The 27,650-nt window shown below is 33.7% G+C and overlaps 1 protein-coding gene across 2 annotated transcripts in view; it reads left to right on the forward strand.

The window, feature by feature from the left end:
- The window catches only part of LOC150081718 (uncharacterized), a 1,674,628-nt gene that overhangs the window by 1,590,825 nt on the left and 56,153 nt on the right, over positions 1-27,650 (forward strand). For both annotated transcript variants that reach the window (XM_090378825.1, XM_090378826.1), the window contains one exon: positions 12,470-18,907. In XM_090378825.1, coding sequence (XP_090234951.1) covers positions 12,470-18,907 — 6,438 coding nt within the window. The remainder of the gene's footprint in view (positions 1-12,469; positions 18,908-27,650) is intronic.

Raw genomic sequence — 27,650 nt, forward strand, 5'->3', positions numbered from 1 at the left:
GTCATCGTTTCCAATAGTTTCTCATGTTGAACACAGTCAAATGCTTTTGCATAATCTATAAAACACAAAATGACTGGAACATTGAATTCTTTGCATTTTTCAATAATCAGTCGTAGACTTAAGATCTTATCTCTGGTTCCTCTACCCCTTCTGAAACCTGCTTGTTCTTCTAGCATTTCTTCTTCAAGTTTTCTTGAGATACTGTTCAATATGATTTTTAGAAGAAACTTGCTTGCTAAGTATGGTAGTTTGAATAAATTTAGTGAAGAATTAGATAAATTATTAGAGGGGATGGAAATATAAGTTGTGGTAGTTTTTATTTAACTTTATTTTATTATTATTTTTTTTTTTGGCTGATGATGTAAAAAGTTGCTTCCTTGCATCATATTCCACTGTTAATACTAATTCTATGTCATAATGGTAACTGCTGCTTTTGTATAGTGTGGATATATCAAAGTTTTAAAAGTCTACAGATCAAAAAGCTGTAACATATCCCAACATACTATCCTCTATTGCTCTACCTCACTGCGAAGACCTGCGAATTCCTAATCCACCTGCCAAAGAAGGCTCTTTAGAATTGGATGATAAATCTGATTGGATGAACATAATAATTGGGATTAAACCTCAAAAGCCTGTTCAAGTAATAATGTACTGCATTTTCCTAATCAGCAAGAATCGGATGACTTAGTGAAGGACTTTGGTCTAACCAAATATAATACAGAGCTCGTGACATCTATTTTAAACAAAAAAAAAAAAAAAACTCTCTGATAGATATCAGATGTAAGGCTTCCACATATAGAAAAAGACACGTTACTTATAAATGTTTGTACACTGTTTTTACCGTCATTGTGCTATTTTTTTATTTGATTGGTCTTTATGAAGAAATTTATAATAGTCACAATCAGCAATCTTCTTGAAACAAAGTGATCTTTCATGGACAGTTCAAATAAAAGTGTGAAATCTGTCTTGCTTCACAATGTTAATAAACACTCATTGATTCTTGTTGCTCTCTGTTCCTTTAAAGAGTCCTACCAAAATATGAAACTTGTGTTACAGAAGATCAAGTATGGAGACTTCAAGATGCTTATATTCTTTCTAGGTTTGCAATGTGTTTCATTAAGTTCCTTCTTTTCTCTGCCTCTTTGACTGCACGACTGTAAATCAGTGCTATAGGAAAAGACAATGGTCTGCCAGAATTGAGTTGCTGCCTAGTACATGCATGTGCATGCATGCACACACACACTAACAATTTGTAAGCATTGGATCTGCAGGTGACACCTTTAAGCATATACAGTCTGTGTTTCCAAGATTGTGCAAAAGTAAAAGGCAGCCAGTTAAGCAGGTGTAGAGTGGCTTCACAAGAACTGGCAGACAAAACGACTGATGCTGAGTGAAATATCTGACAGTTGGTTCACCCTATAGTGAATCACTCTATAACATTAAGAGTGAAAATTACAAAAGACCTAGTTGACAAACTGATTGAAATTGGAAATTACAGAAATATGGGATGTAGAATGTCAGCCAAGCTTTATTATTTTCACTTTCACATGGATTTTTTCACACCAAATCTGCAGTGTTAGTGAAGAGCATGGGGATAGATTCCACATGGACATGCACTGTGGAGAGGAGGCACCAAAGAAGGTAGGATGATGGGCGTCTCTAGCTGGTTCTTGGTTTGGGATGATTATACTGACTACAAAGGACAGACGTTTGAATGTTCATTCTTCATGAAATTTTTTTTTGATTAACCCAAGGAAGGTTTCTCCTTTTTTAATATGGGTGATTTTTTTTTAGCTTGTTATTTTTTACTTTTGTAGCAAAGATTAATATTTTATTTTGTATACAGGAATATCTGTTTATTGCATATTTACTTTCCTTTCATTTTTGGTCAAACCTTTGGAAGAACTAAGTCATATTCAGATTATGTATACTCATATTCATAAACCCCAAGAAATGCAAAAGATGAATATTTTTTGTTACATAGCGTAAAATCTAAAATTTTAATTCCCTTTGTGGAAATAAAATTCTTTCCTCTGCCCTAGATGGTAGCTATTTCTTTAAATAAATTCCACTTTAATACACTTCAATTACTACCTGTTAGCACTTTCCCTTGTGGCTTCTCTATTATATTGATACAGAAATAATCATTTAACAAATTAAGAAATTTTATGCTGCTAACTTGAGTGACCAACTCATGAATTTCAGTAAAATAGCACACAGTAGTACTACTCCATATCAATCTTGGAACTGGTCAAACAATTTGTTAAAGCATTGGATCCACCATTTGACATCTTCAAATGTATGCAGTATTTGTTTCCAAAATTTCCTGATGCAAAAGTGAAAGGTGGCATATTTATTGGACCACAAGTTAAGCAGATATTTGCTTCACAACAACTTGAAGGCAAAATGACTAAGCTCAGTGAAATGGCTATCAGTCATTTCACCTTGTAGTGAAAGCTTTTTAGGTAACATGAGTGAAAATTACAAGAGCTAGTTAACAGGTTGATTGAAAATTATGAAATAGTGGGATGTAAAAGAAAGAAGGATGAAGTAGAATGGGCAGTTATATATCTGGTTCATGATGATCATGCTGACTATGAGAGAAAGCTATTCAAACGTTCATTTTAAGAAATTTGTTTTGATTAACCCAAGGAGGGTTTCAACTTTTTAATTTCTAATTTATTTTCAGCTTGTTTACTTGTAGCAAACATTATTATTCTTTTCTGTACAGATGTTAAACTTCATTAATAAATCTGATATAGCATTCTTGCATATTTGCTTTTCTTTCATTTTTGGACAAACCATTGATATGCAAAAACTAAGGTCATATTCAGAATCAGCATACCCAAGTTCTGCATATTACAGCATCTGAAGACTAGGCACCTGTGAGGAGAGCTGATTGTGAGGTGTTTAAGACCTTGAATGGATTGAGTAATCTCAGTGTTAATGTGTTAATGTCATTCTTCCTCTTGCTGAGACTACACACAGAGGGCATAAATTGAAATTGAGGAAAGATGATTGTAGGATTGATGTATGGAAATTTGCTTTCAGCCAGCAGGTGGTTGATTGTTGGAACAAACTTCCATCTGTTGTGGAAGTGGGTAGTTTGATTAGATTCAAGGAAGAACTAGACAAATTCTTGGAGGGGATAGATGGGTGAGGTGGTAGGTTTTTTTTTTTTTTTCTTTTTTTCTTCTTTTTGGCCGATGCTCCGTAAGCTTGCTTTCTTTTATCAGGTACCACTACTAATACTAATTTGTAAATAAATCCCAACAAATGCAAATATGCAGAACTTTTTTAAAATTTTGTTGCATCATTTTAATTTTACTGCATCAATTTGTTGCATTAATTATACCTAAAACTCATCACTGAAAGATAACAGAAACATTTATAAATTCAATTTTAATGTATGATGTTTATTCTGCCTTAGGATATTATGAAAATAATGCAGATATTTGAGTAGCTTGTGTGTGAGATCATATCTGATAGTAAATAACTAGAAATTACCTATTTTTGTGATTGATTATTCTTGCATATAAAATATGCAAGAATAAAATTTTTCATAGAAATTAAATTATTCTAGCACCAGTAATTATTCAGTATGTATGCAAGAAAGGCATATTACTTGTTACTCAGGTGTAGAAATAGCATGCAAATAATTGTGTAAATTAGCATGTGCAAATTTATTTTAAAATTAGTTACTTATTCTTTTCCAATTATCAATTCTATGTAATACATTAATTCATAAATGAAAATCTTCTAGTCTGGCATTCTTTTATATGCCGGCAGTAATTATGGAAAAAAAAAAATTTTATATATATATATATATATATATATAATGTTGGTTTTTAATATATATTAATATTACGTTTAGATGTATGTATTCTTTTGTGCATCGTTAATGCCATTGTTTTTCGCCGTATAAGCCAATTGAACATTATACGTGCCAGTATATATTCGTTTCTAATTGTTTGAATTTTTTATTGTTACTTGTTATTGGTGGTTTTTACATATAGGCATTAGTGTTCATACAATACAATTCTGCCTATATGTAAAAACCATCAATAACAGGTAACAATAAAAAATTCGAACAATTAGAAACGTGTATGTGTGTGTGTATATATATATATATATATATATATATATATTAGTATTAGTAACGGCCGCATGGTGCAAGACAGCCTATGGCTTATGCTGCACCAGCCAAAAAAAAAATCCGAACAAAACAATGATAAAAACAAAAAAATATATAAAATAAAATAAATAACTAAATAATAATAATTAATAAAAAAAAAAAAAAAAAAAAAGGAAATTAAACCTATCATCCTATGCGCTTCCCTTACCCGAAAGTACTATCCAGATGACCTTTGAATTTCCCCAAACTGTCGGCCTCTACCACCCATGAAGGCAACTTATTCCAGTAATTTATAACTCGCTGGCTAAAATAAAACTTCCTGCAGTCCAATCTAAACATTTCCCCCCCCCCCCGTAACTTGAATTTATGTCCCCTAGTTCTAGCATCATTTATAATCTTGAAAATTTCGTCCTCATTCATTTTACTGATGCCTCTCAGAGCCTTAAACACCTCAATCAAATCTCCTCTAAGTTGTCTAGTTTCCAAACTCTGCAACCCACATATTCGAAGTCTTTCTTCATAAGGACGCCCTTTTGCTGATCTCACCAGGCGAGTTACCCTTCTTTGCACCCTTTCAAGAAGCTCGATGTCTTTCTTTAGGTGCGGTCTCCATACTTGAACACAGTATTCCAAGTGTGGTCTAACATAAGCCTTATATAATGGGATTATCACGTCCCTATCTCTACTTGCAAAAGTTCGATAGATCATCGATAGGACACCATGGGCCTTCCTTGCAACCTGTTTACAATGCTCAGAGAATTTCATGTCTGACTGTATCGTAACACCCAAGTCCCTTTCCCCCAGTACTGGGTTTAGTTGAATTCCACCAAGTGAATAAGTTAGTTTGGGATTACTGTTTCCCAGGTATAATACCTTACACTTTGTTGGATTAAAGCACAGCTGCCATTTTTCTGACCATTCCTGAAGTCTATCTAGGTCTCTCTGAAGAAGCTCAGCTTGACAGTGATCATTAACTACTCTACCAATTTTAACATCATCTGCAAATGTAGACATCACGCCCTCTATCCCTTCATCAGTGTCGTTTATGAAAATTAAAAACAACAGTGGTCCTAATACTGATCCTTGGGGAACCCCACTTCTTACATCAACCCAATCTGAGGAATAGCCATTTATCACAACCCTCTGCCTCCTGCCCTGAAGCCATCCGTCTATCCATCTAAGGATTTTCCCAGTGATTCCAACCTGTTCCAGCTTATAAAGCAACCGCTCATGTGGGACTGAGTCAAAAGCTTTGCTGAAATCTAAATAAACAATGTCAAAATTATTCCCTAAATCCAGCTCGTGAGTGACCCTTTCGAAATAGTGAACCAGATTTGTTAAACATGATTTTCCCTTTACAAAACCATGCTGAGTATCCTTGAGAATTTCAATTCGATCCAAATGATCCTGAATTCCACCCTTGATCATTGCCTCCATGATTTTCCCTACTACTGAAGTCAGACTGACAGGTCGATAATTTCCAACTTCACTTTTAGAGCCACCCTTATGTATGGGAGATACATTTGCACTTTTCCAATCCAAGGGAATCTCCCCAGAGTCTAGTGATGCTCGCATAATTAGCCTCAATGGTTCAATGCACTCGCTTTCCGCCTCTCTTAAGATTATGGGGTATATTCCATCAACTCCAGGAGCCTTACTGGTCTGTAGGCTCGAAAGTTTTTTTATTAAATAATCTTGCGAAATTTCAATATCATTAATTACATATTTTTTAACTTCGCTCCCACAATTTCCCATTGCCACAAAAGGCTTTTCATTTGTAAATATCGATGCAAAATAACTGTTGAGTTCATCTGCAACGGCAGCTGGTGTATTTATTGCTATCCCCTTTCCCTTACGTAAAGGTCCGATCTGGTTTGTCCTGCTCTTCTTGGCATTTATATATGAAGAATTCTTTATCCCCGCTCTTTACTATATATATATATATATATAGACAGATATAGATTTTTTTTCTGTAATTGTTAAATTTAAAGAATCATTTCTGTTTAAAAGTTCATACTCATATAGAGTTGCATAAATTGTCATATTTTTTTAACTGTACACAGCACATTAATTTTTTAAATTTAATGTGAAAATGTTTCATGAATATATTTTAAAATTACTAACTAATTTTAATTCTTGGAAAAATAAATTTTATGCAATTGTTGTTGGTTAAAAGGAAAAAATTATACTGTGATTAAACACTTGAAATATAAATAAACTCAGCTTGTTATCAACTTTAGTTATATGCAGTTATCATATGATAGTTATATAACTATTATATGGTGTAACTGCAACAAATAAAGAATATTTACTTTGAACAGTTGCATAATTTTGGGGATAAGCTTATATATTAATTTAGTATGTTACATTATTAGAAAAAATCATTAATTATTAATGACCATGGACTGTTTTATTTACAGAATTAATTGTCTCACGTCTCTACCCTACTTAAATGATTATATTCTGTTATTAAACCCTGTTAAGGAAGTAATATAAAAGTAGCATAATTAAATTGCTTGTTCAATATTTAAGATATTTATGTACAGTGCTGTTTCAAATTTTGTTTCTTATAATTTTGTGTCATCTTATTTTTTAAGCTTTCTTATGTTATTTGCCATTTATAATAAATTTTACAGTTGTATAATTAAGTAATGTTTGAACAGAAATCTGTGCATGAAATAGTAGTCATATATATGTGTGTATGTTTATTCTTCTTGTGAATTCTTTTTAATCCTGAAGTAGAATGGTAACTATCAAAGCATGCTATTCTAGTGTACATTATTTAAGAATTAAATCAGTCTTATTTTTATTTTATTGTACTCTAAAAGTCAAGTTTCCAGTTTCATTTCATTTGCTCGAAACAAATTGTGTACTTTATTTATTTTTTTGTAAATTCTACCTTAAATATCTACAGTGATCCCATTATTTTGAAAAATATATTTGATACTATTATTTTTTTTATTATAAGTGAAATAAGCAAAATAAAAGAGTTACAAACATGCATCAGGATGCTATCTACAAAAACTGGTTTCCAACTTGTATTTTGTTATTACATTCAGAGCATTCCAAGAGCATGATTGCAGCCATGGGCAGGGTGCAAGTACTGAATTATGCACACATGTATTGAAATCTATGGATTACCACAACATACAATAATGTCTTGTAATGTGTCTTTTGTTTAAATTCCTCTCATCCCAGATACAAACTGAAATTTTATTTTAAATAAATTTTGCCAATACTAATACTAAATATTCAAACAGTTTATTTATGTTCAGGCTTCTCCCTTCTTCCTAAACAACAATAACCTAAACTGTCTGTAGGTTCTGTGTGAGCTTCATTTTAGCCTGTTCTTGCCTGATTGTTCTACTGTTAGCATCTAATAAGCCTTTATATATATATATATATATATATATATATATATATATATATATATATATATATAAAAAAACTTTTATTATAAGAGAAAACTAAGGATTGAAATTAACTTCACAAATTATATGTTATATGCAGTAGCATAGGAATGCCTTGGCATTGGGGCAGGTGCCAAGAGTTAATTTTTGCCAAATGTTTTCAGAGGACGATTCAAGCCTGCATGCATCCTTAAATCTGAGTACATACTGCATAGCAGCACAGATCTATTTGCTGTCCAGAATGCAACTTTTAAGGGACCAATCAGGCAACCACTTCATCGGCACATGCTTGAATGCAGTGCTGTTCGCAATTCGCACACTGTGTATGTTCTGCGATACTGAATATGTTTGAAGTTATAAATAATGTGTGTATAGTGGTTTTGTGGTAGCTATATAAACAGGTGATTTTAAATATTGTGATTTATAATTCAAATAAAACAAAAAAAGACAAATTAATGTTAGACATGCCACCAAAGAAAAGAAGCTGAAATCAGTATGGCATAGAAAGACTGCATAAAGAGGAAATTAAAAAAAAAATAAAAAAAAACATGCTGCATGTTTACAAAACTGGCTGAAATTTGAATTTTAGTATTATTTTGAAACTGTACAAAATGTTGGAGACACTCAGATATTCAATTACTGTGACCATGTAAATAGAAATAGGGAAAATTTACAGCAAATGTGGATGATTCACTTCAGCGAAACAACAGATGACTCCTTGTTGGGATAAAGGAAAACCACTTTCTCCTAAATCTCTAACAGGGTGCTTACAGTAGAATGTTGAATAGAGCCTATTGTATGAATGTGGAATACCCTTGATCTGCCAACTGGCTATGGATACATATAAAGTAGTTGACCAGCTTGACTTCCTGGTATGTAGCATTAGCAGAGGCATCATCATTATCAGCCATTTTCAATCCACTGCAGTATGAAGGCCTCTCCAGCAACTTTCCAGTTCCTTCGGTTTTGTGCAATGGCCATCCATTTACTACCCACAAACTCATGAATTTTATCTGTCCATCTCCATTGTTGTCTTCCAGGTTTTCTTCTAGCTCCCCTTGGGTACCATTCTGTTATTTTCTTAGTCCATCTGTCATCATGTCTTCGAGCTATGTGTCCTGCCCAAGACCATTTTAGTTCTTTAGTTTTGATAAGAATGTCCTACTTGAGTTTGCTGCCTAATCCATGTGTTTCTCTTCTTATCGAACAGTCTGATTCCCAATATAATTTGTTCCATTCTTCGTTGTGTAGTTCTCGGCTTCTCTCCCATTCTTTTGGCGAGTGCCCAAGTTTCACTTCCATAAGTCATGGTGGGAAGTATACATTGGTTCATTATTTTACATTTCAGACAAATTGGGATATTGCTCCTCAGTATGTGACTATATTTCTTGAATGCTATCCATCCAAAATTTATTCTTCTCTTGACTTCCAGCCATTTATCATTATTACAGCTAATGACCTGGTCCCAGATAAGTATATGACTCCACCTTTTCAATTACTGCTCCTTTAATCATTATATCCCTTTCTGTGACATATTTGTTCATCATTACTTTTGTTTTAGCCATATTCATCTTTAGTCCAAAATCCTTACTAACTCTGCATAACTGATTCAGATTTTCCATTAATTCTTTGGGATCATGGCTTATGACCACAATGTCATCTGCAAATCATAAATGGTTTAGGTACTCTCCATTCACATTGACTCCTTTCTGCAACCAGTCTAATCTTCTTAAAGCTTCCTCAAGAGCATCAGTAAACAACTTTGGAGATATTGTGTCTCCTTGTCGAACTCCTTTCTCAATTTTAAATTTACTACTGTCTTTGTCTAGTTTAATAAAGGAGGTAGCATTCTCATATATTTTCTTCAAAATCATAATATATGGGGTATCTATGCCTTGTCTTTCCAGTGCCTGAAACATTGCCTTATGCTGTATGGAGTCAAATGCCTTTTCATAATCCACAAATGCCAGGTATAATGGTGTTTTACATTCATTTGCTTTCTCAGAGCAGAGGCATATGATGCAAGCAAAGCAACATCAGCCAAAAAAAAAAAAAAAAAAAAAAAACCTTCCCGTTTCACCCATCCATTTGCTCCAAAAGTTTGTCCACTTCTTCCTTGAATTTATTTAAGCTATCAACTTCCACAACAACAGATGGTAGTTAGTTCCAGAAATCAACTACCTGCTGGCTAAAGGCTAAAGGCTAATTTCTGCACATCTGTTCTACAACTGTCTTTCCTTAATTTGAATTTATGCCCCCTCAGGTTTGTAATCTGAGCAAGAGGACGAATTGGAGTTAATTCTACCCATCAGAATTGAGCCTGCTCAACTCATTCAAAGCCTTTTATACCTCAATCAAGCCACCTCGCAGGTGTCTAGTCTCCAGGTACTGCAATTTGCAGAACTTAAGTCTTTCTTGGTAAGAGCGCCACTTTGTTCCCCTCACCAATTTTGTTGCCTTTCTTGTACTTGTTCTAGCAACTCTACATCCTTACTAAAATGAGGCCTCCAGACCTGTAAACAGTACTCAAGGTGTGGCCTACCATTGCTTTATACAAGCAGACAATCACCTCCTTATCCCTGCTAGCAAAATTCATACTTATTGTTGTCAATGATTTAGACAACACCCCACGACCTGCTCTGGCAGCCTGTCTGCACTGGTCAGAAAACTTCATATCTAACTGCACAATTACTACCAGTTGCTTTTCATTTTCTACCACCCTAAGTGTAATACCACACAGTTGGTACGTTTCTCTGGGGTTACTTCTACCCATATGCAGTACTTTGTATTTATCAATCTTAAACTTCAGTTGCCACTTCTCAGTCCATCTGCCCAACTTTTCTAGATCCTGTTGGAATAGCACACTGCCATTACTGTCATTAACAACCCTGTCAACCTTTGTATTATCTGCATACTTGGTCATTAAGCCTGATATACCTTCATCAATATCATTGATAAATGTACAAAACAACAAGAGGCCCAACACCAAACCCTGGGGATTCCACTAATAACATTAGTCCACAAAGAGCAGTGTCCATTGATTACCACTCTGTCTTTTCCCACTCAACCATCCTTTTATCCATTGTAGCAACTGCCCTTAATATCATACTGCTCCAACTTGTACAGTCTTCCATGTGCAACAGTATCAAAAGCTTTCCTGAAATCCAAGTATATGATATCAAAATTATTTTTTGCATTCAGTTCCTTTGTAACCACATCATAGTATCCAATCAAATGTGGGACAGGTAGTTGGATAGGTTTTACAGGTACCACTAAGTTGCAGATGGTAATCTCTTAAGCTAAAGACAGATACTATTTTAAATGTAATTACAAAGAGGAATTCAAAAAAATTCACTAAACGGAAAAATCTGATATAAAGAATTTCGTTAAACAAAGGTCAGACTGTTCTTATTGACGTTAAAAACGTTTTTACTGGCATTAGTTGAAAAATTTTGTAACGAAAAAGCATTACGAAAGTGACATCATCTTCAGATTCCACCAGAAGCGAATTATTGTAACTTGTACTGTAGCATCATACTTGTATAATGGAAACAGTAATTTATCTTCTACTGGACCAAATTTAATGAAATTTTGCAAGGAGCTTCATCTTAGCTCTATACTAGAGGAAAAACTTTCAAATATCTGAAAATTGCAGTAGTTTTTTAAGGATAATGGAAAATATGAACATTTGATCAAGGAAATTTTCTCACTTAATAAATGGGATAATGTGGATGTATAGCATATTGTTGGAAAGCTAAGGAATTTAGAAACAGAAATATTAAGGTTTTAAGATACAAAAAAACTTTCGGAAACTTGGAAAAGTGTTAATTCGAAAACGCATCTGGTTTCAAGTCACCTGGTGTTTTCAGATTGAATGTAATTTTTTTCTTTACAATTAAACTCTGAGGCTGGAAAAGAGTTCTGCACATTTATGAAAACATTCTTCAACTTGGACATGTCATCAGATCTTTTAATAAGTACTACACGTAATGGAACTATAGATGGTGTATTTAGTCGTGAACTAAAATCTCTTCAATGTAAAAATTATATATCCTACTTTAGTCATCACAGACCAATACTTTCAGTAACCGATATGTAATTATTATTAATAAAATAAAAACACTGTTATATTATTGAATCCATGAATTTTATTAATATCTGAAAATTAAAACGCTTTTATCGCCTGCCGATGACTCTTAAATGTAAAACACATTAAATATGCCAGCAGCAGGACACATTATGTACCTGGTACAGAAGTTGTATTATTATTTATTATGATAATTTTATTTATGTGCCTTTTTATGATGATTTTACCAATTATCACAAAAAGGCACGCAGCCGCGAATTTGCCAAGGGTGCCAAAAACCTAGATACACCTCTGGTTATATGTACTGCATTTAATAGCAAATACTTAGAAAGATACTAAAATGTAAACTCTGAAGTTGATATCAAAATTTAGAAAATACATGAATCATTATGATATAATTGAGTGCATTGCTCATTTCAAATATTTGGAATCACTGTAAATATTTCCATTTAATCAGTGCCTTATTATTAATTATGATTGTTATTAATCGGAATGATGTCAATGTGATATGCAAAATTTGTGATATTTTGTTCCTATAAAATCTTATTTTTCTGTTGTAGCAAGCTTATTTTTGCATCTTTTTGAGTATGAGAGATGACACTGCATGTATTTTATTCACTTAAATGCAACAAAGCATGTTTCCACTGATGTATATAAAATGTTTTGCATGAAATGTTGGCACTTCAGTGAGACTACTGCTATGGCATGGCAGTGCTCAGTCCTTTCTTGATTAAAATAATTCATATAATTAAATGTGTTGTATGCATGTAGCTCAAAATTTTCTGATTTCTCCTACTAATTGCTTTCTAATTAATGATTTATCTACTAACCCTCTAGAGCTTGTCATGCCAGAGCAACAGCAAGTCATTCATGAGACAGTGACTTTTGAAGAGCCGTCTTCTCTCTCTCTTTCTGAAAAATTTCCTCTTTCCCCAAAAACTGGTGTTCTTGAAATTAAAACTACCCATAGCAAATCAAATTTACCAAAGCTGTCACATGTTCATAATGAATTGCAGCCTATACAGTTACCTGGCAGTATTGTGACATTAAAAAATACAGGATTGATAAGTGAAACTTTTCAGAATGAATTTGTTAAAAATATTTATCCAGTAGCTGAACAGAAAAGTAGATTACCACAGGCAGATGGCACGTGTAGTGAGTTGGATCCTGTTGATATTTCTGCCAAAGTTAATCAGCATATAAAGTCCCAAATTCTTCATGAAGAACTTGATCAGTCAATCGAAGAAAACTTACCAGAAACAAAAACCCTGTCGGATAAATATGAGAAATCACCTGTACAGCATTCAGATAGAGAGACAAAAGTTAAGCATTTTATTAAGACAGAAATTTTTTCCCAAGAACTTGATGAGGATATTGAAGGTGGTTCTCCAGAAAGAAAAGACATATCACCACAAATACCTGAAAAGGATGGTTTTATGCTGCAAGAAGTAGAAGGATTTTTAACATCAGAAGAAACAAAAAGTATTTTTAATGAACCAGATAAAGCATTTAATGTTCTTCATCCAATTGAAGTAGCAACAGAATTAACTCAGAATGTTCTGAATGCTAGTGAACAACAGACTGAACATGTCATGTGGGAAGCACCAGTTCAACAAGAACTTGAAGATGTCTTACAAGAAGAAGTTAAAAAAATTCCAACAGAGAAGCAAATTATTGTCGAGCATGATGAAGAGTATATGAAGGAGGATGAAGAGGCTAAAGATGAATATAGTCTAAGTGAACAGCTTCTTACACTTGCAGAAAATACTCAACAGAGTGTTTCTATTTCGCATGAAGCTACTAACTTAAAAACACATGCTATACCGGAAAGAGTACAAGCCATTAAACGCCCTCCTCTTGAACAGATTCCATCAGAAATATCTGATGAAGATCTTGTTGAAAGAGGTGAATATTCAACATCAGACCAAGAGCTACAGCATGCCAGTTCAAAAGAAGAAAATGAATGTGGATCTTCTTTTGAGTCTACTGGAAAAATCACAACTATTAGGGAAATCTATTCTTCAGAAGAATCATTTTCAGGATCGTCAGAGCAACAGATAAAACAGAATTACATCCCAGAAAATATTTCTGAAGAATTAGGAGATCCCAAAGAGAAAGAACCTATGTATTCAAAATCTGAAATAGAAAAAACATCACTTGCATTTGGAGATAACATTGTTAAACGACCTATCATGGAAGAAAAAGAATACATACATGAACATGAAGAAAAAATGGAAGGAAAGGAAGGAGAGAGCATTACTGCAGAAATTAAATCAGAAAATGGTGTTGACAGGGATATGATTTTAGAATTATTGCACAGTGATCAAGCAATGGATTTTAAAAGACAGCAAAATGTACATTTGGAAAAACAGTTTGATTACACTAATAAAGAAATGACTATAGATCCTTTATTGAGTGCAGCTGTGATAAATGAAAAAGATCAGAAAGAAACAAAGTTGGAAAGTTACAGACAAGAAAAAGCTGATCACTTAGTTAAAGAGAGCAGCAAACCATTATTTAGCATACCTAAACAAGCAACTGATGAAAAGAAGAGTGACTCAGATAGTGAGGGTACAAGGCACGAAATTCCAGAAGTAATTTTAACAGAAAAAGTAACTCTGCAAAGGAAAGAGGAATCATGGTCAAGCTCAGGAGAAACTGAAAGTCATTATTACTCAATTGAAACCTCAGATAGTGGGAAAACCCCACGCAGCACACCAGCTGCAAGTCGACCATGTTCTTCAGAATTCGACATAAATATTCTCAGTGGACAAGTTTCAGAATATGAAACATGTGGCACTTCACAAGATGCTTCAGGTGAAGTTTCAGGCTCCTATGCAACAGCTGTAACCTCACAGGAAAGTTCTTATTCAACAGCTTGTAGTTCTTTAAGTCATAGTTCTCGAGAGTCTGCTTATTCTGTTGATTCTGAAAGTTCTGGTCATTTAGCTAGTGTTGAGGTTTCATCAGAAGCCAGTGAAACCTTAGTACCATCTGCCCAAGAAATTGAAATGGATTTTCTTCAAGAAGTTGAAACAACTCTACTCGATGAAGAATCAACAGCATGTGACTACACTATGAAGGAACCATATGAAATGGACATTCCTGAATCAGTCATAAGAGGCGGAATCGAAGTTCCTTTTCTTAGAGAATGGACACTAAAAGAGCATGAAGAAACAGGTGAAAGTAGAGCTGCGATATCTAGTCATTTTTGGGAATTCAGAGAAGGTACAGATGTTTTAAGCCCATTTGAGGTGATAACAGAGGAAGAAATTGCAAATATGAAAGCTGAAGAAATGTTTGAAAATCTCTCACATGACAGAAAATATGAATATTCTCTGCACGAATTGAGTAAAGATAAGCCAGTGAAAGGCATTAAAACATTTGAAGAAACTTCACAACCTGAGTGCATCAGTTTTCAAGGTTTTAAAAAAATGGAAGTACACAGTGAAGATGATGACGATTTCGAAAAGGAAAATGGATCTTATCACAGAAATGAACCTGAGAAAGAAACATTTATCTCAGGTATTGATGTTGAAGATCACCACCCAACACAAGGTTATTCTGATATAAGTGTGACATTCAACCATGAACCTAATGCTTTTACACCTAAGGAATCACTTGATGATTTAGTCGAACAAGTAAGCATTGGACATGAAGAAGAACAGTTGTCTATTTCAGAGAGCTCAGCAACACAAAGTGAACATACTTGGCAGACATCCAGTATTGATACAGCTATTCATATCTCTTGCCAACCAGCCCCTTCCTTGCCTTTGTATTCACAATTAAATGGTCCGGTTGAAGTGGAATTCATACCTGAATATGATACACCTTATAGTAATGATAATGGTAGTGGTGGTACAACTCCTGCTTCATATAATGCATATAGAAATAATTTAAGACATCTAAGTGATGGGAGAGAGTTGGATTCTGTTACTGATATGCAAATGGGTTTAGATATGTTGATGTTAGATACAAGTGTTGCATTAGAAAATGAATTAGCAAATTGTGAAAGAAATGCTTCTTCGTCTGTTTTGCCAGATAGGGAGCAGGACACACATGCAGTTGATGAATGCTCAGAATCAGAGCCATCTGAACGAGAAGTCTGGGATGCTTACCAGCCTCTAGAAATGAAGGAAACACCAAAATTGGACAGTCCTGTAACTTCAGTTTCTGTTGTACAGAGGACGAATAATTCAGTTGCAGCAGATGAAAGTCAAGGACTGTTAAAACAGTACACTGACAGACCCGAAGCAGAGTTGGAACAAGAACTTAGTACAAGTACACAGTATCAAGCTGATGAAGTAATGAATGCAGTTGACATACCCAAAACTAGCAATATAGGAAGAGAATCACTTCAAGAAGATACAAGCTATCTTCCTGAAAGTGATCAAAATACTTTAAGAACTCAGTTTGAAACTGTTCTACCGGATATTAAGAGTATCCACGTAGATAACATCAGTTCAATAGGGACAGAATCTGAACATTTAAGTGGGTATTTTCAGCCACCAGGTAATCAAGTATTTAGTTCATTGCCAAAAGACTCAGAATTTGGGACTGAAACAAAGTTCAAAACTGTTGATTCCTTAGAAAAGGTTGATATGACAGATACTTCCCCTGAGGATGACAGATATGATGAAATTATTAAAAACAAATCCCATCATTTATCAGATGCAAAAAGGATGTTAGAGGATGAACCAGTGTATAAAATTCATCAAACTTATAAATATGAAATGAATTTTGAACGTGAGCTTGAAGATACAGATATGGAGATGGGAAGTTCAACATACTTACAAGAAAAAAATGAGCTTAATGAAGCTGATCAAGAAAGAGACTACATGAGCAGAATTACATTTGAAAGAGAAAGAGAATATGAAGATGATAGTGCATATGGAGAACTTTATACTCATCAGGAAGAAGATGAAGAAGCACTTGATTTAGAAACGAGAGAAGAAAGTGATAGGCATTTGAGTCCTGTTGTAAATGATGAAGACAAAACAAATGTTTCAGGTTTTGATGTACTAGCTGGCCGTAGGTTCTTTAGCAAAAGTGGGGAACATGATGATTCTTCTGCTTCTTCACTGCAAGAATTTGAAAGATTAGAGGCAGAAATTTCCATGGATCGTTTGAGTCGTGCATCTGTTGATTCTAGCGAACGACCACCACCTAGTAAAAGTGGTGAACATGATGATGTATCAATGAATTCATTGACAGAGTTCGAAAAGTTAGAAAAGGAGTGTTCAGAAGTTGAATCCACTTCAGGAGGTTTGGTAGAAGGAACAATTAAGCTTTCTGAAATAGATGAAGGGCATGAAAGTCAGACCTCTGAAACCCAGGAAATTATGCCAAGTTCATTACATGACCGTGAAGATTCAGATGACTCTGATGACTATGAAAAGAGGATGACTGAAATAGATGAAATAATAAAGCAGGCACAAACAAACGTTGAAAAGTTTCAAGAACAAGAACACTCAGAAGCAGTAACATTTGATGATTATACTGTTTTGCAGAAAACTCACATGGGTTCCAGTGGTGAGAGTACAGAAAGTAGTTTAGTTGATAAGTCTCCTTCACCAAAAAAAAATTTAGAAGTGAATGCTGAAGGTGATGAAACTCATACTGCTGATTCACAGTTAAAATTGATGAAAGATCAGACTGAGCATGAACTTGAAATGAGCCCTGCAACTCTGGCTCGACATATTATTATTGGACGAACAATAAGTGGACATTCAGTTGAAAGTGCTGATTCACTTCCACGAAGTTCAACTTCAACAATCACACAGTATGATGCCGAGTCACTGAAAGACAGAGATGTTGATGTAGATGATGCTGACTTAAGTGAGATGGCATTAACTCATGACCATAAATTAAGTGGAGATGGAGAAGTGGACAGAGACTCAATAACAGATGATTTAGAATTTTCTACTGACTATGATATTTTACAAAGAGACGATAAAGACAAACTTGAAAAAATAATTCTTCCTTCTAGTTCTGAAAATATTAGGATAACACCAGCTCATCACATTTTGGATGAGAATGTTAGTTTTCTAGAAAGCATGTCCATTTTGCCATGTGCTAATTTGCAACTAAATGAAAGTGAAATGGCATCTTTAAATTATGGTGATAGATCCCATGATATTATAGATGACATTGAACTGCTGACCGACTCTTTAAAAGCAGACAGCTTAGCTGCAGGACACGATTCTAGTTCAAGTGGTAAGGAAGGTGAAAATGGTGGAAGTGGTAAGGGAGATTGCATGGTATCCAGTACAGATTCCTTAGAGCCAAGTAGTTCTACTGCAACTCATGCTACTTATCAATTTGAAACAGATTCTGTTATGTCCTCTAGTATCAATAGTGCTCAGGCATCAGGTGAAGAATATACTATGGTTTCTAGCACAGATACTCTGGAACCAGAGCCAAAATTAACATATGTACATGGTGATATTTCCTGTGATCAGGTAGCCGAAAGATCCTGTGAACAAGAATTGCCTGCATTTGAACAGCCTGAACAAAAGGGGGTTTTAGAGTGTCGTGAGGAAGTTGAAACAGCTAAAACAGTTAAAGACATTGAATGGAGTATAAAAACTTCCAATTCTGACTTCCTGACAATGGATGATAACTTGAAAGAACTTTTAAGAACACCTAGTATGGTACAACATTCAGGAGAAGCTCAAGTGGAGGAAGAAGAAATAATTGATGAAAAGGGAAATACCATAATTAAAAAAATTGTAAAGCATCATTTAAAATTAGAATCACAAATTCCTTCCATGGCATTCACCAATTCTGAAACAGAGAAAGTTTCTAATGAAATTTTAAAAGCTTTTGATAACTTAGTATCTACAGAAAGTATTATTGAAGCTGAACAAGTAGGTAAAGAGAACAAAGTTTTAATAGGTAATAAAATATCCACTAGTGAAAAACTAAATACTCATGCTGGAACTGATGAACACCACCAAATGGAAGCATTTTTGAAGAAATGGACAGACGAAAATCAAGAGAGCATGCCAGATATGTCATATGAAACTCCATATACATTTAGGTCAGAATTTACTTCAGAAGCATTAATAAACTCTCATGATCAAACTCCTTTATTTCCTGCTTGCTCCCCTTCTGCCTCTCTGTTTACTACTACTACTACTACTACTACTACTCCTCCGCATCATACAACAGAACCAATTCACTCTTCCCGTTACTCTGGAATTAGTGGTGCTGCATCTTTGGCTTTGGATTCAGGCTTGTCAGCCACAGAAACCCATGGATTTCCACTGCCAGGTAGTTCTAATGTTGAACTACATTGAATTTTTATTTATTTATTATTTATTTATTTTTTTTTCAATATGGCCAGATAAGTTTTTTTTTTTTTTTTTTTTCCTGCCCCACATTCCCCCACATAATAGTAAAGTTCCTTCAGTTCCCTTGCCAACAATCTTTGGATTTCTTATTTATATATTTCTAATGGCTATGTATCAGTTAATATATAGACCAATTAATTTAAAAAAAGAAAAAAAAAACTTAACTCCCATGGAATTTTTTTTTTTTTTTTTTTTTTTGTTGTGTCAGAAACAGATACTAAATTGTTATTAGTACCAAACTTTTTTTTTCTGTTTTTTTCTAATATAAAAGATATTTACCATCACATATAATTCATAATTAGTGCCTTGTTATATTTTTAAGATCATTCAGATGTGATATATTCTATACATTCCTTGTTTAAACCACTTCTCTAAAAAGCTTCCCATTCTTCAACAGTAATAGATAAAGCAATTCCATTTATATATTATTTGTAACATAGTTGTCTTGAAAAGTCCAGTGATTTGTAATAAATGTGCATGCAGTATATACATATATTTATATATTAGGTTTTTCTTTCTTTTTTTATGTTTTACTTTAACTTTGAATGTATGTTGGCACCTATGCTCCTTCTTGTGTACATTGTAATTTTTTTCCCCTTTATGGATTTTACTTTGCATTTATTTTATGCTTTTTTTGTTATTGAAATTAATTTGCATAACTGTTAGGATATATGTTGTGAATATTTAATGAATTTTACTTTCATAGTACATATTACTTAAATAAAAACTCATATGTATAAAACATATCAGTTATTTAATGTAAATATTTGTAACCTAACCGTAGCATTTTTAATTTTTGTGATATTAATTCAGTGAATATTAAATATTCCAAGACCAGAAATTGTAATGATAATTCTGGACGAATTAAAATCATACAGTATTTTTAAAATTCTCTATGAATTATTTAGTGTCTCTTTTATTCAGAAAATTTAAGCCTGCTTAGTATCATAATGCATGCAACTTTTTTTTATGTTCATGAAAATTTTAAACAAGGTGTGAAGTAGATAATTTTTATTACTTTTCTTAACTATGTTGCAAATAATATATTTTAGGTTTTTAATATTTGTGAATATTTCTTGAATATCTAAGTGACAAAATTTAAAATAGAGATTCACAGTAATGTACACATAGAGAAATATATTATATGTATGTTTCCCCTGTGATACACATATTGCTGTGTTCTTTCAGTGAATTTTATATACAGAACAAAAAGTTTCATCCAAGATAATTATTTTGAATGAAAGTTTTCTTTATGTCATCACATGTAATGAAAATCTCTGTTTAATAAAATGAAATTGTCAATAGTTTTTTATACTTCATATGAAAAGCAAAAATATATATATATGGAAAGTAAGATTTTCTGTACATTTGATTTTCCATACATGTGAGAGCTCTAAAACAATTGTAAATCCCTCTGAGAAACCACATCCTATGGTAAATCTCCTATCTGTGTGTATGTGTGAATCCATATGCACAATGTGCATGTGCACACATGAACTATCATCCTGTTTGCTCATATAAGTACCATACCTTCTGTCACTAAGATTAATAAACTTAATTTGCAACATAAGTTTATTTTGTCTTAAAAAAAAGAATCATAAATTATCCACTCAGAAAGAACTCAAGAAACCCTACCAGAAGGGGTAAAAAGTAAAGTGCAGCCATTATCAACCCACTGCAGGATGGAAGCCTCCTCAACAATTCATGCTGAGGGAAATGGACCATAATCTGCCATGCTGGTCCAGTGTGGGTTGGCAGATCGACCGTATTCAGCAGTCAGGGGCTTGAACCCCGGTCTACTCAAAGAGCGTGTGCTACTGCACTACCGCTCCTGACCACTCGGCTAAGGAGGCCGGGGTACAGGATCACAACCCACAGCTTAAGAACAACTGATTAAATATGGGATCAGTGACCAAAAAAACATTGGTTTTAGAATAACTGTTCTGGCCAGTCTTTCTGAAAATTATAAACTTATAAAGTGCTTTTGAAGTGAAAAAAAAAAAAAAAAAAAAAAAAAGAATAAAATTGTGAGAAGGGTGCAGCATGTGGAATGTAAAATTAGAATACCCCAATTGAATAAAAATGTACTGAAAAACAAGCTTCACAGTTATGCTTAATCTGAAACAGAATAACTAAATAATTAGACCCACAAGTGTGTTTGTATTTTCCAGAGTATATACAGTTCACAAACCCAAAATGACAAAGTTGTTTGTGTAAGCATACTTACAAAAAAGAAAAGAAGAAAACTATTCAAAGCAAACATTATGAGCACAGTAAAAATAAAGCAAATAATACCAATTAATTATTATAAACAGAATAAAATTACATAAAAGAGTAAGTTATGTAGGCAAAAAATTTTTAAAAATTACAATAAGCAGGGAAAGCATTATGTTATAGATTAAACTGAGTGAATTTAGTGAGATGTTCATGCCATAATGCCTAAGGCCTGTAAACTTTTGGCTTTATATTAGAACTTTTCAAATTTTTAGATTTTTGCAAATTTCAAAGCCCTGGAGTATATTCCTTTTGCCACTGAAGTCAGACTCACTGGTCTACAGTTACTCATTCAGTTACAGTTACTAATTCTACCTTAGCCTTTTCTTATGAATTGGCAAAACAGCACTTTTCCAATGTAAAGGAATCAACCCAAAATCTATTGATGAACTCAGTAGCATCCTCATGTGGTATAGTGCAGTCCTTTTCTCCATCTTTTAATTGGCGCATTATAGTCGTAGTTGCTGATGTGCCATTAAAACCCAAACAACCAATCTCCATCCTTTAATTGGATGTCCTCTTATTCACTCCAGGAGCCTTTCTCACTTCATGTCAGTAGTTTTTGTGATAGCCTCACGAGAATCTTTATATCACTAATCTTAGAACAGTCTGACATTTCTTTTCTGTCTCCTCCTGGTTCAAATGTGGATTTGTTTGTAAAAATGGATGCAGAATACCCATTCAGTTCATCTACAACTAAACTGGATTGTTAATGATTTTGTAATTTCAGACCTGGAAGGAACCTCTGTGAGTTACTGACTTTTGTATTCACATATGAGGAAGATTCCTGGTCCCCATTCTAATTAGCATTAGCATTAGTAGAGGCATATGATGCAAGAAAGCAAACTTATTCAGCATCAGCCAAAAAAAAAAAAAAAAACACAACCACTACTCCCATTTCACCCCTCCGTTCGTTCGAAATACCTGTCCAGCTGAGCCTTAAATTTGTTTAAGCTACCAACTTCAACAACAAGTGATGGAAGTCTATTCCACAAACCAACTGCCCGCTGGCTAATCTCTTTTTACCAGTAATTTCTCATACTCTGCTTTCAGTCTTCTAACCTAATCTATAATATTGTTATATATCTGCTTTTATAACAGTTTCGTGTGATAATTTGTAACTGTAATATGCTTCCTTTGTTAGATATATAGGTATCGCGAACTCTACTATTATCACATTCATATCCATCAACCTGTAGTTATCACCCCAGTTAATAAGGCCTAAGAATCCTATCACCCATGGTTCCGCACATCTCCCCCACCACCACTCTTAAAAATGAAACCCTCCCTTTTTGCTTTAGACCACCAGAATTTTCTTGGACACTACTCATTTTATGACATAGCTGCCAATTCTTTGGACTTACAACAGAGAATACATCTTTTTCTTTAAACATAAAATAAATAAAACTATTTTAAAATAAAATAAAGCAAAGTATTTTTTAAAACAATAATAGTATTTTCTCTGCTATTGTTCCACACATGTTTCATGGTATATTTCATAGGTCTTGTGATAATAGCATTTTCTATGCTATTATCACAAGTACTATGAAATTGCTGCACACTTCTATGCAGTCATTTCATAGTTTGTGTAGTGTAAAGTTAGTTAACAATGTCTTTCAGTAAGATGCCAAAGAAATAGAATATAAAACAATGTCTTTCAGTAAGATGCCAAAGAAATAGAGTATAAAATATCAGAAGACATATATGCACGATTTTCTCAAATCTGAAAAGATAACACATTTTCCTTGAGTATCATATAGATGTGATTTTTCAATTTCAAGGTACGAAATGCAGTATAATCAGACATTTTCAAAGAAATAAGCATAACAACAGTATGCAGTGCATAGAAAGAAATGCAAAAATGAATGCTGCATTTCGTGGTGACAGTGATATTGTACAAATCAAATGTTTATTTACGTCTTTTGTCACAGAACATAATCTTCCTCTAAGTTGTGCTGATCATGCCATCACTTTGTTCAGAAATATTTTTCCTGATATCAAAATAGCAAAAAAAAAAAAAAAAAAAATAGGTTGTGGAAGAACAAAAACAACAGGAATTATTAGTGAAATTATATGGATGGGGAAAGAAGAGGCAATGATAGCTCTGAAAAATGGGCCATTTTTATTTGCTACAGATGCGTATGGCAGTAATCAGAGTGATTCTAAGGTATATCCCATTCTGATGACCTTTAGTAATAAAAAAAATCAAAAATAATTTGCTCTCAATACTAGCATTTTAAGGTGACTCTGAGATACAGCAGCGGACAACTTCTTCTGAACAACCCAAAAGCATATGGGATTCCTTCAAAAAACTGTCTGGCATTTAGTGTTGATAATGTGCCTTTATGGTAGGCCAAAAAACTGGAGTAGCAAGGATATTAAAAGATAAGATTGAGCACTTGGTGGTAATATGCTATCCTTATCATCTGTTAATTTGGATGCTGAAAGCAGACCTGCATGTCTTCCTGTGAAAGTGGACGAATACTTGGTGAAAATTTACTACTAGCTAGAAAGGAGTGGTAAAAGCAAAATATAGATTTAAACAATTTCAACTAGTGCATGCTAGTGAAGTAAAAAAGATTCTTAATCATGTGTGTACACATTGGTTGTCTTTGGTTAAATGTGTAAGTAGAGTGGCAACCTTTGAGAAGTTTGTTTAAAGAAGAGGTAAGTAAGTAAGTACAAAAGCAATATGAGCCCTTTTCTGAGTTTCCAAATTGAAAAATACAACATGCAAATCACTAGTGATCTCACTAACTCATGGTCAAATCCGATTGATGATTCAAAAGTTTGGAAGAAGACAAATTGATGAACACAAGAAAAAGGACTTCTGAATTTCAGACTTTTGATAAAATCAGCCATAAACATGCCAAGCAAACTGATAATTTTAGGTATGTTATCTTCACCTATGCAGAAATTTTTTCATGTTTTTCTCTTCTGGCTTAAATAAGATAATTTGCTTGTTTCTTTCATGTTATGCCAATCTTTGAAAATCTGAACATAGCTCTTCAATCCAACATCCCTGACTTCCATGTACTGAATTTATTACTCCTAAATATGTTGAAGAATGTTAAGTGCAAATTTATTCTACCAAAAGTTTTCAAATCTTCCACTTCCATTTTGGAAATTGAGAATAGAATCATCTTTCTGGTTTAGCCTGCTATGGTAATAACAGATTAACCAGAAAGATGATTCTGATGTAGTCATAGGCATTTCTACTACCAATGTGGAGAATCTTAAACAAGAGAGGATTCTCTTTTGTTCAATGAGGAAGTACTGTATTGCTGCATATGACTAAATGATCCACAAGTTCCCATTGAAAAATTATACTCTTATAAATGCTGAGGTTGCACAAATTTCATAAATTGGCAGTGCATCATTTTAAAATTTTAAATTTTTTGTGCACATAAACATATGCAATAGATGTCTGTATGTTTTTTTTTTTTTTGTTGCAGATAGATGTTTTGATGCATCAGTTTTGTCAGTTTAAATGCTAGAACCTACTAGATGCTATTATGAAAGAAAAAAAGAATTGATGTATAGTCGAGGAACAGAAGTGACAAGTCAACAGGGAAGCTTGAAATATAACAAATTATTCTAAGTCATGGTTGGCATTTTAATAGTTCCTCATAGCAGAGCTGAATGTGAGAGAATATTCATCTAGTTCAGAAAACAAAAACTGAGTTCAGACCTCTTTCTGGTAAACCTCTGGAAATGCTCCTGACAGCCAAGCCTAGACAGTGGGACCATTTTTATGAACAGAACTTTGACTCAACATTTTGGAATAAGGCAAAGTCTGCAATAGCATCTTTCTTGAAGCAATCAAAATCGGTTGATGAATATCCAAACAGAAATCCATGGACACAAAAATGTTAAGTAATCTAATGTCTAAAAGCATACTGCAGTGTAAACTTTAAAGAATCCCTTCTCTTTCCAAAAAATCTTCTGTTTTCCTATGTTTGATCTCCAGCTTTCTGAGAGTCAAAAGTTGCCAACTATGCATTAATGTCATTTGCCTGTTAACCTGTTGCTTTGCTCATTATATCTTTGATAATACTTGGATCCTTTGTGTGACCAGGTTAAGGATGTGCTATCTGTACTTGATCTGACACAGCATTTATGCTGCATTGTCCTATACTTTTGACAAAATCTTACATTCAGTTATGCTTTAAATTATTAGTACACTTATGTATAATCAAACTCCCTTTGCTTCCCTTAAGATATGATAACTGATTGGTAACATCCTTAGTCTTTGCACTGGGCAGTCATACCATAGTTCTAGTCCATCTATCTTTTTTTGTAGAAAATGTTCTTGGTTTCAGTTGTCATTCAGTCTCCATATAAAATTACTGTTTCACTAAACCATACTTGGGATTGTCAGTCAGTAATGTGGCATTACCAGACTTAAGAGTCCCATATTCCTCCATGGCTTGCTGTCATCTATTATTACACCAATTCCATGGAAGAGAGTGAGGCTCTGCTTTGGCACATAAAAATACATCACTATAATTTACAGCCAAAAACAGTAAAAAAAAAAAAAAAAAAAAATTGAGATTGGCAACAATAGCCCACAATCATGACTTGGTTGGTAGGGTTTTTTTTTTTTTTTAATTCTGTTTGAAGTACACCACTTCTTGATCTTTTTATTAATGGATTGTGGTACTTATTAAGTGTGATTTTATTTATTTTAAATAAAAAAATTTTAAATTTAAAAATGCTTTTTACATTATTTTCTTTTTTCTGAAAATTAAAAAAAAAAAAAAAAATTGCAATCTTAAATATAAGCATGAAAGTAATAGTCGCATTCATTTTCCAGTGCTGTTTGTTGTTTGTTATTTGGTTTTTAGGAGCATTAGCAACTAAGGCCATATTGCTCCGGGAATATGCGGTAGTCATTCCCTGACCTTTCCGCATCCTCCGTATTTGGTGGTGACGGGCTCGAACCCCGGTCTAATCAAGAAGCGTGTGCTACGCACTGCTGCTCCTTCCCACCTGGCTACGGAGGCGCCCATTTTCCAGTGCAAAAAAAACTATTAGCAGTGCTAAAATTCCAACTTATGCATTCACACATAGTAATATGTTTTGTCAAATAAATAAAGGAATAAGCAGGTAAATAATAATTATAATCAAAACAAGAAACCATTTTTACATCAATAAGAATAATAATCAAGACAATAAAATACATTTTGGACAACAGTTCAGCATAAAACAAAGAGCGGTTGATTTCTGTAGCAAATGCCTCAACCAAGTCAGTATTGTTTACATAATCAGAAAGCAAAGCTAGCACATTGAAGTGAAAGAAAAAAATAGCAAATAGTCGTTGGCTCCTGACAGGGCCTGTCAGGTCCCCAACCACATACCTTTACAAATAAACAATAATTGTTCATTTCTAAAACTGCTCAAATAACAGTTTTACTGTGTTTATGAAGGTAGAAAAAATTGTAAGTTTTAATAATTAATTAATGGCTAATTAATGTGGGATCATTATTTTGGACAGGGACGTCTTGTATCCCATGGAAGTACCACTGGGTGAAACACCCCAATCAGGTGTATCTAGTGAACTGGAACCTTTTCTTGTAAGGATATCTCATTGCATCCATGCCTAGTCTTGTTTATTTCTTTTGCACCCTTTTAAAGAAGTTCATATGTTTCCTGAAATGAGGTATCCAGATGTGTATGCATGATGTGGTCTGACCATTCATTTGTACAGTGGAATAATTTCCTAATTATCTCAGCTAGAAAAATTACTGTATATCATTGACAGTATCCCATGCACTGCCTTAGCAGCCTCACTACATTATTGAAAGAACTTCATGTCAGATTGTATTACACTCAGTTGATAATTTAACATGAGTTTACCATACCCAAATTCATGAGGCATTTGGGTCTGCCTTTGGGTATTTACCATACCCAAAGGCATTTAATTAAATGGTTTACCAGCATTAAAGCTTAAAGGCTGTTTTTTTAGATTAGTTTTTATAATTTATCTAGGTCTTTTTCTAACAGCATACCCTAGCTAGCATGGTTAAGTCCTCACACAGAACCCTGAGGGAACTCATTTGGCACAATACCCATTTATAATCATTCATCTTATGCCAGTTATATATCCCTTTATCCATTGTCATAACCTATTCCCATGCAAAAGTCTATAATCTGGAATTTTGTCAAATACTTTTGACTGTAATTGTAAGAATTTCTAGAACTTATTTATTAATATTAATTATAAATAGTGCCCTGAACAGTGTTAGACTTCCTCCCAAGGCCAAAAATGTCTCAGTTTAATGAATTTTGGATACTTGAGAACAGAAGTTAGATTAAGCCAAATTGAGGGAGTGGGGAGCATGTTCCATCTAAAAAATCTGTTTTTCTATCAGAAATTGTCTAGTTCA

The sequence above is a fragment of the Mastigoproctus giganteus genome, chromosome 8 (genome assembly GCF_048544385.1).
Source record: "Mastigoproctus giganteus isolate SK-2022 chromosome 8, ASM4854438v1, whole genome shotgun sequence".
Taxonomy (NCBI): domain Eukaryota; kingdom Metazoa; phylum Arthropoda; class Arachnida; order Uropygi; family Thelyphonidae; genus Mastigoproctus; species Mastigoproctus giganteus.